We start from the raw sequence: 16,005 nt of genomic DNA on the forward strand, positions 1-16,005 counted from the left end.
ATATATATATATATATATATATATATATATATATATATATATATATATATATATACAGATTTCAGGTGGAAGGGGTTTTCAATCACATTTTTTTCCCCACCATAAAGTTTTTGGTTTTTGCTTCGTATGTATATATATATATATATATATATACAGACACACACACTTTTAATAAACATGTAAAATTAATAATTATAGATATTTTAACTGCTCCTTCCTTTTTCTCACAATTGGTCACTTATCACTTGATCTGTGAATAAAGTCAACATTAAGTAACTGTCCCCTTGTCATCAATCATCTTTCTCCCCCATCTATCAGCTCTTCTTTTAGGCATCACGGGCAAAATTTCGAATCCCGAAGCATCTGAACATTTTTGGGCATCGTCTAGTTGTTTGCTCAGTTTTAAGTCCACATGGCGCTTCAGGGATATATTATTACAGTAGATTGGCATAACTTTGGCCAAATATCAATTTGGACAAAACCGAATGTTCAACAGAGGTGGCAGAAAGAAACAGGAAATGGCGTCACACAACTTGAAAATCCATTTTCACAAAATATCAGCATAAGTATGACTTTTTCAGAATATTATTCCCACATCAATTGGTAACTGAAAACATCTATTGCAGAATACACATATACACTGATGTGCCCATTTCCCTCAAGCTCATATGATGCTACTTAGGGGACATGCATACACTGATCTTTTTAAACTCTTATACACTGCATGGGGTGAAAGAATTGCCAATGTGCACACCCTCTCTGCAGACCAGTGGCACTGAATCCAGTTCCAGTTGAGAAATGAGTTTGCCATCCAGGAGTAGAGTGGACCAGGGCTGTTAGTATTTAGTAGCTAGTGGGTTGTAACTGTGTAGCCATATGTGATTCCCCCCCCCCCCCCCAAAAAAAAAAATATAGTGTGACACAAACTAATTCATGCATAAACTTGTTTTCTTTTAAGAACACTTTTAAAATAGTCTAAATGTTGAGCCAAGAGTTAAAAAAAATTGCTCATTATAATGTGTTGTTAGAGAGTGACACCAGGGTAAATAAAAAAGGGGGAATTAAATGTGCATCTCAGTGAGGCAAAAGGGGACCCCTGCAAGGTATGTACATGGCAATAAATGTAAGTGCTATGCCGTCATGTGACATGATGTTCATCTATTTACTCTGCTCACAGAACTCAGCAGGCAAAATTGCACATACCAAGTATAATCTGCAGAAAGCTGTGCTCCCCTTCCTACCAGAAATATATTATGTTGTCCTTTGTCCTCTATATTCAAAAGCTAGAAACATGAATACATTTGAGCATTCTGTTGCATATTAATAAAGCACTGCCTGGATATCCCATGTTAGTGCAGTTTTACACTGCAGTCCCCACGGGTGGCAGGTACGACCAAGAATGCTTAATGCAGAGGTAGAGTGATGAGAACGAAAACGTAAGCTGTCTCTTTAAGAGAGCTCCCTCTGACATCACACCGATGGAGAAAAAAAAAAGGGGGAAGGAGGGGTAGAGGGGAATTGTGAATTCTTGGCCACTCAGTGGATAGAGTGCTCCTGAAAAGCTATGTAGAGGAAAGACAATGGGAATCTCAGGATAGACCAAGGAGCCTAACACATCTTTACTAAGCTGTGGATGTCTCCACACACCACTGCAGTCTGCGTATGTCATTACTACTTTTTTATTCACATCAATTCGCTGTCAGAGAAGAGAGAACATTCACATTTTCTCACTTAAAAGATATAGATGATACAGAAATGATACATTTCTATTATGTCCCTCCTTGTATTTTGATTTCTCAGAAAAGGAGAAGCTTCCTCCCTGCTGCTACAGACAGGTCGCTTTCAGTCTTATTCTAGCACCAATGACTTTCCAGTACATAGCCTTTACCAAGCTGCAATATCCAGTCCCCATCCCCTCCCCCTATCCTGTATACAGATCCTTACCTAGACCAATGTAATTATTTTTTTGAAGAGCCCTCTCTGCATATATCACTGAGGGTATGACTCAGTTCTAGAAAAACAAAAAACAAAACAAAAACAACTTGATACCTGGCTGCAGATCAGAGACTTTATTGATACAAGAAGCTCCTTGTCAGAAGAAGAAGAAGAAGAAAAAAAAAAAAGTCGATTGGAGATATTTACAGAAAGGACATTTTAAGGGGTTGAAGTAATAATTATGCAGAGGCTAAGAAGAGATATCTCCCGATCATAAACCTCACAGCCAGGATAAGGTGAGCATTTGGTTTTACATTAATAGCTGATTAGAATGTTCTGCTTTGGGTTATTACAGCACTGGTCCTCAGTGCTACAATGTATCAATGGGATGTGGACAGGATGGGGTTAAAACCTTGATCCTGACCCTTCAAGGTTTTAATCACACTGGCGATGAGCTGATTCAGATTTTCTTTTAATCCTGCTTTCTTGATCGGTTTGTATTTTTCATTATATTATTTCCCTGTCAGCCTGGTTCGTCTCATTATGCGATTGAATGTTGTGAAGATTTCTATGCTAGGACGTGCTGGGGAATGTCTGGGTACCACTGTGGGATGGAGATGTGTGAGGTAACGCTATGTGTAGACGTGCTGAGTGGTAATGCAGCTGAGCCCAACAGAGATTTGTTGTGGGATGGATCCATATATAACATATAATTATCCACCAACTGTTGTATAAATGTTTGCATGCTTAGCCCTGAGGTTTTTAGGTGTGATTTAATTAGAATGCACTCTCTCTATATAGAGGCATCATATAGTGTTAGTGGTTCTATCTATCTATCTATCTATCTATCTATCTATCTATCTATCTATCTATCTATCTATCTATCATACTCAATACCAAACAGTGCATCTTCTTTGGACTATTAATGCATTTGTAAATAGAAAGTTGGAAATGTGCAGATGTGTTAAACACAGAGAGATAGATAGATAGATGATAGAGATACAGAGGCATAGATGTATACATACATGCGTGCTAGTACTCACATATACTCACACATATACATGCGCGTACATATATCTATATATAAGCATGATACACACACACATACATACACACTATAGGGTGTAATCTTAGAAAGGTTGTATACAGTGAAATTGAAAATACATGCAATTTGTGACATGTAGTGTACATGTTGTTGTTGAGTTCACTGAGGCATAGTAAATATACTAACATGGATAAGTACTTAGATGATTGATTGTATTTTAGTGTGTATGGGGGGTGGCATATGCGGTTAAGCACCGCCAATGAGTTCTTTTTAGAAAGGGGAGGAGCACGTATAAAAAAGTGTGGGAACCAGCAATGATTTAAGTGACCCGCAAAATATATATATATATATATATATATATATATATATATATATATATATATATATATATATATATATATATATATTTATATGCACATATATATTTGGAGGAGGTATGATAAAGGTTTTTGTATTTATTATTTTTTTTTTTTCAAGAACCTTAGATATCAGCAGATAAATTAGTGAATTAGTGTACGGTGTTAATGCATCTTTATTTTAAAGATTAGAAAGATTAAAGATCGGGAGCAGTGCAAAGGGAGGGACTGCAGCAGATTTTCTGAAAAAAAGCTGATTCTGTTCTTTCGATGTAATGCTTTTGGCTAGAAGGTATTTTTCTAGTGAAGTGTGATATGCAGGTACTGGCTGAGTTGATACTGCAGAGGATTGGATAGGTAAGCGTTGGGTAAATGAAGGGTTAGTTGTACATTGTAAGTTGGGGTCTCGAGGACACAAGGTCCACTGGAATTACTACTATTCCTTATTATACTGCCTAGACTGCATAAGAAAATAAAACTGCATCACTGTACGGCCTTTGATGGTTCATAGGTAGCAGTGTCTTTGGACTGAATCATTTCTGTGTACTGCACGGCATTTGGTATTTATATAGTTTAACTGGTTGAATCATAAACGTATGAACTTTATCAGGGTTATTCACTCCAGTGAGAATAACCAGAAATTCAAAGTGAACTTCAAATGTAATGTTGAACCGGAAAAATTCTCCAGGTCATTTATGCTTCAAGTTTGATTACTTTGGCCTTAAATTTGAATTTCAGTTTGAATTCTTGACAATTTTCACTTCAGTGAATAACCCTGTCTTATCAGGATTATTCACTGAAGTGAGGATTCAAGGTGATTTAAAAGAGATTTTTAAATCTAAGGTAAAATATGTAAACCGGACAAATTCTATAAGCCTGCTATGCTTTCAGTTTGGCTACTCCGGCCTTAAATGTGAAATTCACTTTAAATTCTCACTTTACTAAATAACCCTAATAATTTATAATAATTGAATATTTGAGGTATTAGGAGATATGACAGAGTAATTACCATTACATTGTATTTCTTATATTAACTTATATATACTTTGTTTCTAAAAATAATGATAAAAAGAAAGTGTGTCACCGTATGTTAAAATCCATATGTCTGCAAAAGTATTCTGGCAACCTACATGAAAATAACATGGTACTGACACCTGATGAAAGTCTCATGGCAGTTATTCATTCAACATTAAATTGTAAACTGAAAATCAAAATTTAGGCAAAAGTGCTGATTTGGAAAATTCATATATAGTCATAGCTTGGCTAGATTAAACTAAGTTTTGCAACCTGATTTGGGCTCATTAAATACTGAAATGTTTGACTGAATATTCTAAGGGATTGAAAGAAGTTATTATAGGTCAGTTGAAGACATTTGCTCACCATGGGGAGAATTTACCATTTTCAGATTGCTTTATATAATAATAATAATAATAATAATAATAATAATAATAATAATAATAATTAATAATAAAAAAAAAACACTTTAAATCAGTCTTTACAATCACATAGAAGGGGGTTTGTGCTAATCATGAATAGTCCAGGCAAGATGTATACATTATACCATGCATCATCAGTGAACGAGCCACTGTCATTCACAAACATTGCTTCGTTAATTTTCCATTTAATACAATGGGGCTATTGAAGTCTAATTGCCACTTGAATTAAAAAGGAAGTGAATAGAGCAATGTGATTTACTACAATATATAGATTTGGTCTGATGTATTCCATATATTTTAGCTGGTTAGAGCAGTGGTAATGTCACTGATTTATAATTAAATAACCTGGGTTCTAATACCAGCCACACCACCTTAACATAAAGTAAGACACCTAATGATACATATTTGCCAACCTCAAAATCCTTATAAACTGTATTCTTGTTTGGGCAGGGCCTTCTTCACCTTCAATTATCCCCTTTCTATAATTTTAACACTCTGCAGAGTTGATGTTGATGATAATAATGAATGTAAAGTGTATTTATGCTTTGAAAGCAGAGGAAATACCCATATCAATTTCTACATATGTTGTTGCAGAGATTTTTTTTTTCTTACAGTGGAAGGGGTGAGTGAGTGGTCAATTGCCCAGAGCTCACTCACAGAAGTTGCCATCTTTCAGTGTGGGAAAAAAAAGAAAGCGTGCCCTATTAGCTTCTCTCAACTGCACCTATGGAGAATAAATAGGCTCCACAAGACTCAGTCTGGCATGGCAAAACCAAAACAAAAGACATTTGAAAAAAGGGGGTAGAAGCAGCAAGAACAATTTAATTTTAAATTAATTAAAGGGACACTGTAGTCACCAGAACAACTACAGGTCATTGTATTTGTTCTGGTGAGTATAATTATCTGCAGGCTTTTTGTAGTAAACACTGTATTTTCAGAGAAAATGCAGTGTTTATATTACAACCTAGTGATAGCTCCGCTGGCCAATCCTCAGGGGGGCAAGATGGTGGTTTTATGACTACAGGTTCAGGAAAACATGTTTGTGTTCCTGACACTATAGTGTTCCTTTAATTAATTCAGGTTTTAGAACGGTGAACAAGACATGACCACCAACCCAATACAAAATCAGTAACACAATTCAGAATCAAAGAATGAAAGTTGGTGTATATGGAACGGGCAATAGCAGCTAGGCAAGAAGATTTCTTTCATTTTACTTTTAATTTTATACTGGATGGTGGCTGTTCCTGTCCAATTTGCCTCCAACTACTGGCACTATACTCACCATCCCCCTCCTCTGCCCAAAGATGGTAGTAGCGAAGGAGGCGGCCTTGGTGGAAGGTTGTGACAGCTGCGCAGAACCATAGACATAACCAGTGGACCTGCAGCCTGTTCTAGAACATTCTTGTTCTGCTTCCCTAAGTAATACATAGTTGAGTATCTTTGTATATGTTGCTTCATAACTGCACTAGTGAGATGATCTTTGAGGTATACCAATGATTGTGTGTTGTGTAAACCAACACAGATTTATTCAGTCAAAATAGGTGTTTGTCTTGCCAAATGGGTTAGTGCTTTGTGGACTCATTGCTGTAACATTATTGTGTTTGACGTTAAGAAACCCTGCCCAGTGCTTGCATACCACACACTTGACTGAGCACAGTCAGGAATGTAAAATAAAACATGATTTTCTTTCCTCAATACAGCTGACAAAACATATATATATATTTTTTAACAGTGTTGCAATCTGGGCCGGATTTACGTCACTACTGCTTGTAGGCAGAACATTCTCAAGCCCTCCCACTGTCCCCATCCCTAACCTACCAAACTAATAAAACAAAAGTACTTGGACTTTTAAATATGATAAAAATAGTTATATGTATACACACACACATAAAGAGTGAGTGTGTCTGTACAGTCTGAGTATGTGCATAGTATGTGTTTGTGTGCATGTGTAGCAGTGTGTGTAAATGCCTGAGTGCATGTCTGTGTGTATGTATTTCTAAGTGTATCTGTAAGTTTGTAAATAGTATGTACAGCGTGTGTACTGTGTGTGTGTTTGTGTGGGTAAAAGTGTGTTTATAAGTGTGTGTATGTAAAAGTATGGGCAGTAGCAGTATGAATTAATAGAACTTTAAAAATAAAAGAAATTAAAGGTGCTACCCTATTTCTCTCCAATGCTGGACATAACTCATAAAAACATTAAAGGGATCAAAAATAACTATAGCTTAATGAAGCATTTTTCGTGTATAGATCATTCCCCTGCAGTCTCCCTGCTCAATTGTGTATAGTATATTTGTAATAATCAGTCAACAATTAAACAAACAAAAAAAAAATTGAGTAAAAAGGGACTGGGATCATCACATAGATAATATACCCCTATATATATATTGGATGCTTAGTCTATTCATGATGGCAACTCTTTGAATGTACTGAAATATTCTGTCTGCCCTAGGGATCAATCCCAATAAAGTATTCTTAATTATTTGCTCTATTCTTGTCCTTATACACCGTTTAAAAACATCAGTATGAGACATAATTGATAGACTAAGCAGTCAGTATATAAGCAATAAGAGTAAGCGTATTTTCTAATTGGTGATCCCATTAGCTTCCACCTCATTTTCCTTTTTATTTAATTTTTGGCTGACTAGTTGTTGTATGTGCAGCATTGTGGGTAACTGTGTGTGTGTGGACAGATTTGTGGGTAACAGTGTGTATGTACCATTGATTTGAGTTTCCCCAGTTCTCTCCCTTCTTGCCAGACCTCTCCCCTCTCCCTGCTGCAGATCGCTGTGTTCAGTCTGAGGGGGCAGGTCCATGCACATATATGATGCTTCAGACTCAATGCAGCCAGCAGACAAAGAATATGAGGTAGGCAAGGGGGATTTTAGCAGGCAAAGAAAGCTCCCCCCCCACCACCACTCCCCCCCACAGGACAGTGCCTGATCTGCCTATTGGGAAATCCTGTGCTAGTAAAATAAATGACTCAGACTAGGCAAAAGGAAAAGGATTGTCAAAGGACAGCGCTTATAACAATGACTGAAAGGGGACTAAGATAAAGACAATCAGTTGCAGTAAAAAGTATGGATTTCTAAATTTTATTTTTATCTCTTCATAAATATTGTTAAATATAGGGATAAGTAAACATGATATTAAAAATCCTGAGAAGTGAGTGACACATGCGGGCATGATATAATGTAAGATCGATGCTTGTGCTACATTACTTATGTGTTACAGCTTCCAGGGCCAGTGCAACCAGTGCCCATTCACTCCATTCTCCTCATGAGTTGGCATAAGGGAGTGCTGATTGGTCGCTGCGAGGTGCAGGTGACCAATCAGAGAGGAAGCGCCCTTACAAACGGGGTTTTGCGCCCTTTCTTCTGATTGGGCGGTGAAACCCTTCACCTCCCTGAGTGCAAATTGGCGCAAATTAGTTTTGCGCATTTCAGCTGATTGGTTGTTGCTTGGTTTAGGCACGAAGTTTGGATTTGCCAGACTAAACCAAGCAACCCCCTGGAACTACTTTCGGGGATGTACAGAGCCTCAAGCCCAGACTGTGTATGAGGGTTTCTCAGGCTCTGTACATCTGATAGCCCCAGTATTTGCAGGGATCCCAGCTGGGACCTGGTGCTAGCTAGTGATGTATGTTTTATATGTGTGACCCCTTCCCGGGGCGCGGAGCTCTTAAGTTTCCCCCCCGTATGTGCAATGTTCTAATGTGTGTAACTGGATGTGCTGTTGGTATCTCCCAGGGTGGGAGATGGCTATCTGTAACCCAGCCCCCTCCTGCCCGGGACTAAGGGAAGTGTATTGAACTGAATGGAGACCCCCTGCAGTGGCATCTTCTTACTATCTAACTGGTTCCCGACCGGCTGAAGGAAGGGAATTAGCGGAGATAACCGGTCGGGCTACCTGTGGTCCGCTACAGGCAGTTTGTTAGAAGTCTGTGAGTACAGGACCACAGAAAAACACTTATTCCAAGGTTTAATAAGGTAGATCTGTGTTAGTAACATGCTTTATGCAGGAAATAGCTGTCGTGATACATCACCCTTGGTCTCTGATAAAGTGCTGTTAACACACAGATATGATAGCGCCATCTGTCTTTGCTGCTCTCCATGTTTTCCAGCCAAATTTCCTGATCAAGGAATAAAGGTACTTTTTGATATTTTAATGCTGGTATTAGTTGGATATTTTTTCTTAATTTGTTCATTTCCTGGCATCATTGTAAGGTGGAGAGTGAAATTATAACATGTAAGAGGAACTGTCACTTCTCTCGAACTTACACCATTAAATAAAACATTAAAATAAGCTATTATTATGTTAACCTTTTTTATGTGATGTTTTGTGTTTTTTTAAACATTTATATTAAAGATTTAGCATATTACAACACAGCCTATTTTAGTCCAGGCAAGGTCAGGGGAAAAATCTAATGTAGGACAGACATAGAAACATTGTTTTTATCTACCTTTTCCTGTATGCTTTTTTCCATTCTGTTTCCCCTACCTGGTCTGACAGGAAGTTCTTGCTGGGAGCAACTAACAGCTTCCTGTCAGACAGCGTAGCGGATACTGAAGATTGTCATCAAAGTCTGTGCTGCCACACTAGATAGAGGTAAGAAGGCAGAGGAGGGGAGAGATCACAAAGGGACGAGAGAAGAGAGTGGAAAAGATTACAAAGAGACATGCAGGATATGAGAGACAGAGGGGCTTGTGTGGGGGAATAAGACACAAAGAGGGGCAGTGGGGGAGAAAAAGAAACACAAAAGGGGCTGGGGGAGACAGAAGGGCTGGGAGAAAGGAAAAAGACACACACAAGGTGCTAGAGAAGGTGGAAAAGACACACAAAGAGGCTGTGAAGGAGAGACACAGAGGGGCTAGAAAAGGGGGGAAATAGACAAAGGGGCTGGGGTTAAAGAGGGGGAGAAAAAGACACACACAAGGTCTGGGTAAGAAAGAGACACAGAGGGGATGGGGGTAAAAGACACACTAAAAGGGGGTTTTAGAGTCACACAGGCAAAGATGCATTTGTTGGAGAGAAGGACAGCAAAATGCATCTTGAAAATGAAACTATAAATCATTGCACCTTCCCTGTGTATTGCAGCTCAATATCAACAATTAAAAAGGGCCTAGCTATCCATTTAGACAAGTGTGATACATGTTGCAATTCAGGTTATGATTGGTGCCTGCTAGGCTAGTGATGGTCAAGGTTTGGTACCCAACTGATTTGAACATGTTCTAAGACACATTGGCCACAATAGTCGGTACTCGGTGGGCTAATATGGGTTGTGGCTTTGGCAGGATTGTCTAGGATATGTCCCATATAGTTATCCTTTTGAAAATTCAACATCCCAGGAAAAATGTATATCTCCATGTGATACCTGTATATTTTGACATTCAGTGACGTCTCTGTAGTATTGTACTGATAAAGAATGCATTGCGTGACTGAGCTCCAGTGTACAGACTTTTTTTTTTCTCTTATTTATTCTCAAATAAAAAAATGATTTTACCTGTTCTAAATTATTCTTGTTTTCATAATAAGAATTCCCAAAAATTGTTGTTTAGAAATAGTTTTTCACATACACCCAGGGCTGGTGCAAGGACTTCTGTCTACACAGGCGAAGACACATTTTGCTGCCCCCAAAATTTATCTTCACCTGTCTGTCAAATATTCCCACTTTTGCCCCTCTTACCCATTATTTTGGCCCTTTTGTGCATCTTACCACCTTTTTATCTTGTTTTCCCTTTTTGTATATTGTATCCCCTGTTTGGCATTCTTTTTATGTGTTTTGTGTCTTCATCCTACTTTTCTTTATCCCCTTGCGTCACACACTCACTCGCTCATACACACACACACACACTGCTTATATACACACACACACTGCTTATATACACACACACACTGCTTATACACACACACTGGCTCTAACGCACACAGTCTCTTACACACTTGCACTGCTTATACACACTCACTGGCTCTAACAGACACACACAAACAGTCTCTTACACTCACTGGCTGTAACACACAAAGTCTCTTACACACACACAGCTTATACACACACACACACACACACACTAACTCTTACACACACACAAAGGGACACGCTAGGCACCCAGACCACTTCTGCTCATTGGAGTGGTCTGGGTGCCAACTCCCACTACTCTTAACCCTGCAAGTGTAATTATTGCAGTTTTTTATAAACTGCAATAATTACCTTGCAGGGTTAACTCCACCTCTAGTGGCTGTCTACTAGACAGCCACTAGAGGGCACTTCCTGGTTTTTAGCACAGGAAACCTGTGCTAGAGCGTCGCTGGAGTCCTCACGCTGTGTGAGGACCTCCAGTGTCGCTCAAAACCCCATGGGAAAGCATTGAAATGATTTTTCAATGCTTTCCTATGGGGAGACGTAATGCGCATGCGCATTAGGTCCCCTCGGCCGTTGGGCGAGATCAGTCTCACCCACCGGCCGATGCAATGGATAGGAGGAGCGTCGCGGAGGCGGAGACAGCGGCGAGGGACATCGCCGCTGCCTTAGGTAAGTCACTGAAGGGGTTTTTACCCCTTCTGTAACCGGGGATTGGTGGGTGGGAGGGAGAGGGACCCTCCAGTGTCAGGAAAACAGATTGTTTTCCTGGCACTGGAGATTCCCTTTAACCATGTTTGGGATTAACATACTTAAAACAACTCTTTGGCCTTGACCTTGCTCTCTATGAACCTAAGCTTTTTATTTTCAAGTTTAGCCCATCTAATCACCCTTTTGCAAGCACTATTGGCATGTTTATATAGCATACAATTGACCCCTCTGATTCAAAAGGACACTACAGTCACCAGAACAACTACAGCTTAATGTAGTTGTTCTGGTAAGTATAATAGTTTCCCTATGGGAAAGCATTGGATTGGCTAAAAATCGTCCATGTTGATGATGTCACAAAGAGGGCGGAGTCAGTGCTGGCGGACCCGCACAGCGCTGGAAATAAGGTGAGTTTTAAACTTTTATAGGGGGGCTAAGGGAGGGCAAGCCACCTTAATGGCGGGTTAAACACTATGGGGTCAGGAATACATCTTTGTGTTCCTGACCCCTATAGTGTTCCTTTAAATGTTTTGAATGCCATTTTCTCATCTTTTATCATTTCACTAACCCTTCTACTAAGCCACATTGGTTTTAATTTGCTTATTTTATATTTGTTTCCCAATGGTATGTATTGAGAAATGTAGTTTTGCCAGTGATTATTTTCTGCCAGTCAATTTGTATTACTGATGACCTTAGTCTATTGAATTTAACCTTTAAAAAAAAAAAAAAAAAAAAAAATTGTGTATTTATACATCCCACATAAATGTGTTTGTTTTTTCAGTTGATTTCAAAAGATATCATATTATGGTCACTATTTCCCAAGTGCTCCTTAATTTGAATGTTTGAAAATGAGTCAACATTAGTTACGAGAAGATCCAGACAATCATCTCTTCTAGTTGGTGCTTCTACTAATTGGGCCATGAAATTGTTGTTTATCAGGTTCAAAAACATGTTTCCCTCAACTGTATTACTAGTCCCTCTGGCCCAAACAATGTCTGGATAATTAAAATCTCCCATGATTAACAAAGTACCAAGTTGTACAGCCTTGTTCATTCGATGATAGAACTTGTTCTTCCTGGTGACCTATGGTTGGATGACGTCATATCCCAGCTGCTGGCACGGCATGGCAAGGTGTGCGAGAGAGCTCTGCAGAGAGAGCATATTAAGTGCACAGCTCCCTGCCTCCCTCGCTTCTCATTCACCCTGGCCTCCACCCAACAATGTTATATTTGGCTAAGATAGGCAGGTGCTGGTAGGCAGGTGCTGGTAGGCAGACGCTGTGCTGGTAGGCAGGTGCTTTCTCTGCCAAGTTTAGTTTGCGGTGGCTGCCTCCCAAGCTCTGGTGCTCTGGTGGGGGGGCACATTGAGGGGCAGTGCTGACCCTTGCAACTCTGTAGTAATGCATAAGTCAATAGTGAAATTTAATCTGTCTCAAATATGCCATTTTTTGTTCTATATAATCTGCCTTGAAGATTAGAACTATACTCTATGATCTTAGATTTTTGTACAATTGGGGAGGGGTATGTTAGGCTCAAATTGCAAATATATTTGCCCATTGCAGAGGAAGAGCTTTAGAAAAATATCATTATTTATCTGCATGCCCTCCAAATGTCCATCTTATCACAACATTTGGATATTTGCACTGGCACCTTACGTTTCTGGGAAGCATTGGAGAATGCATGAAATGCTATTCACGGTAATACAACAGGCATTCATCATAGTAGACTGTGGTTCGTGGAGTGGTATGTTAACTGAAAATTTCACAGTTGCTAATACTACTATAATCTTATGTGCATGAATAATCCGTTTTCTATGTACCTTCAGAAGGTGGCTAGTGGCTACAGATATTCCAGTTTTTAGTCAGACAGAACCTGTGTTTACTGCATTTGTAAGACAAGAACAGCAAATTACTCTGTCACTTATCTTCCTGTAACTTTGTCTATCTCTGTCTTCCTGCATTACGCTCTATGCATGCCCAAAACGGTTTATCTGAATCAGTGATTTTTAAAATGCTTAACAGTTGTGATTTATCTTTTCCAATCCCCATGTTAACTTTTTTAAGGATACAAAGTTAGCACACTTGTATCTTCATTTTAATTTTTAATTATAGTGGCATCATGGAATTCCCGAAATTACAGCTCCTCAATCACAGAACCTTTTAACTGCACTTCTGGGCTTAGGGTTCATAATTAATTAAGACAAGAGTTATTTAGCCAGGGAACTCAGGAAATGATTGGACACAATCATATAGCAATATTGTCATCCTTTCTCTGGCAATGTTAAGCTGTCGCAGCTCCATGATAATCTATCACAGAGCTCAGTTCCACACCACAGAGAGAGAAAGACAGGTGTGTTTCTCACTTGGAGACATAGCTCTAACTGTGCCACGCAGGTGTATAAATGAATAGTACATAAGGCTAAAAATTTAAACCAAATAGTTCCAATTAAGGGGGTAGTGTATCTCACATGCAGGAGTATCCCTCTCAAGTGTGGTGTAGCGTGATGATATTCTTAAGGTCGGAGGATACGATTTGGCTCCAATTTTCTCAAGTGTTCATAACATATGGAGAGAGAAAGGGTAGAAAAATCCAATAGTGTAATATGTACGAATAATAAACAGGGTAAGATGGTGATATTAAACTCACATTTGTTCTATTTGCTTTCCATTTTTAGACTTGCGTAATATTCATTTATACACCTGCATGGCGCAGCCCTCCTCCTTTTTATGTTTCCCACTCTTCAGATGACGAGGGCTTCCACGGCAATTCACATGTCTTCCCTTCGGTCCCAGTTTGGCACCATGACACTTCACAAAACTTCTCAGACCAGTGGTGGCACAGGGTGTTCCATGTATTGTTTACTTAGATGATATCTTGATCTTCTGTGCAGAAGCATCGAGATTATGTCGACAGACTAAACTGGCAGTTTAGGTTTTCAAGTCTCTAAGATTTGTCATGAAATCATTCACTGACTCCGGTTCAATCACTTCAATGCCTAGATTTCGAGATCGATTCCATTATTTGTACACTCAGACTTCCTACCTCCAAAGTGACGTTTATTCACAAAGAACTATGCCGAGTCCTTCCTGTTGAGACCTAGGCAACACTTTGAACTCTTTGTTATGTTGCTCAAACCAAGCCTGAACAATGTTTGCAGTGTGGCAGGGTGCCCTATCCTTCTGAAAGAGAACGCTGCCATCAGTATACATCATTGCAATGAATGATGGTCTGCTTCAATCTCAAGGTAGATGGTACGTTTTAAAGTAACATCTACTTCAATGCCAGGAAACAAGGTTTCCCAGCATAACATTGCCTAGAGCATAAAACTGCCACCAGTGGCCTGCCTTCTTCCCATAATGCATCCTGCTGCCATCTCTTCCCCAGGTAAAAGACGCACACACACACACCCGACCATCCACCCTATCTTAAAGAAATCATGATTCATCAGACCAGACAACCTTCTTCAATTACTGCATCATCCAGTCCTGATGCTCATGTTTTCATTGAAGGTGCATTTTTGTAGTGGAAAGGGGTTAACATGGGCACTCTGACTAGTCTGCATCATACATAGCAAACTGTGATGCACTGTGTGTTCTGACACCTTTTTTTCATGGCCAGCATTAGGTTTTTCAGCAATTTGAACTACAGTAGCTCTTCTGTGCGATCGCACCAGAAGGGTTAGTCTTCACTCCCTAAGTGCCTCAATGAGCCTTGGGCACCCTGACACCAGTCCACCAGTTGTCATTCTTTGCACCACTTTATCTTGCCATCTCTATTTCATCTAGCCAGTTGTCTAGCCATCTCTATTTTGCCCTTGTCAAAGTCACTCAGATCTTTTTATGTGCCCATTTTGCTTGCTTCCAATATATGAAATTTATGGACTGACTGTTAACCTGCTGCCCAATATATATCCCACACCTTGACAGGTGCCATTGTAATAATACAATTAATATTTACTTTACCTGTCAGTGGGTTTAATCTTATGGCTAATCAGTTTATGTTACACATGAGTCCAACAGGTCAGGAGGTAAGATATAAAGTTTGGATGTGAGTCCCTCCCCCCAACCCCCCTGGATTTTTCTGCTTGTGCCGGTATTTTTCTTTTGAGATTGATAAGACACTGCAATACCGGTGTATGGAGAAAGGCAGGGATAGGAAGCTAAATCTTATCCCTGATTCTCTCTCCTGACTGAATCCGCAGGGGAGCAGCACATGCAGCCAGCAAATCCCAGACTGCAGAGACAGCCTACAGATCAGGTAAGTAAGGGATGGGAGGGTAGCTTACAGATCAGGTAAGTAAGGGATGGGGGCGTGGGAGATCAGGTAAGTGAGAGATGGGGGAGGGGCAGCATACAGATCAGGTAAGTGAGAGATGGGGCAGCCTACTGATCAGGTAAGTGAGTCATGGGGGTAGCCTACAGGCTAGGTAATGGAGGCATGGGGGGCAGCCTACCGATCAGGAAAGTGGGGGATGGGGGTTAGCCCACAGATCAGATAAGTGAGGGATGGGGGTCAGCCTACCGATTAGGTAAGTGAGGCATAGGGGGGCAGCCTACAGATCAGGTAAGTGAGGCATGGGGGGACAGCCTACAGATTATGTAAGTGAGGGATGGGGGGCAGCCTACAGATCAGGTAAGTGAGGCATGGGGGGCAGCCTACAGATCAGGTAAGT

The 16,005-nt window shown here is 39.8% G+C and overlaps 1 protein-coding gene across 1 annotated transcript in view; it reads left to right on the forward strand.

The window, feature by feature from the left end:
* Nucleotides 1-2,506: 2,506 nt before the first annotated feature.
* The window catches only part of CACNG7 (calcium voltage-gated channel auxiliary subunit gamma 7), an 88,057-nt gene continuing 74,558 nt past the window's right edge, over nucleotides 2,507-16,005 (forward strand). The window contains exon 1 of the mRNA XM_063436269.1: nucleotides 2,507-2,561. Within this exon, the coding sequence (XP_063292339.1) occupies nucleotides 2,526-2,561 (36 nt within the window). The 5' untranslated portion in view covers nucleotides 2,507-2,525. The remainder of the gene's footprint in view (nucleotides 2,562-16,005) is intronic.

Source organism: Pelobates fuscus, chromosome 11 (genome assembly GCF_036172605.1).
Source record: "Pelobates fuscus isolate aPelFus1 chromosome 11, aPelFus1.pri, whole genome shotgun sequence".
Taxonomy (NCBI): domain Eukaryota; kingdom Metazoa; phylum Chordata; class Amphibia; order Anura; family Pelobatidae; genus Pelobates; species Pelobates fuscus.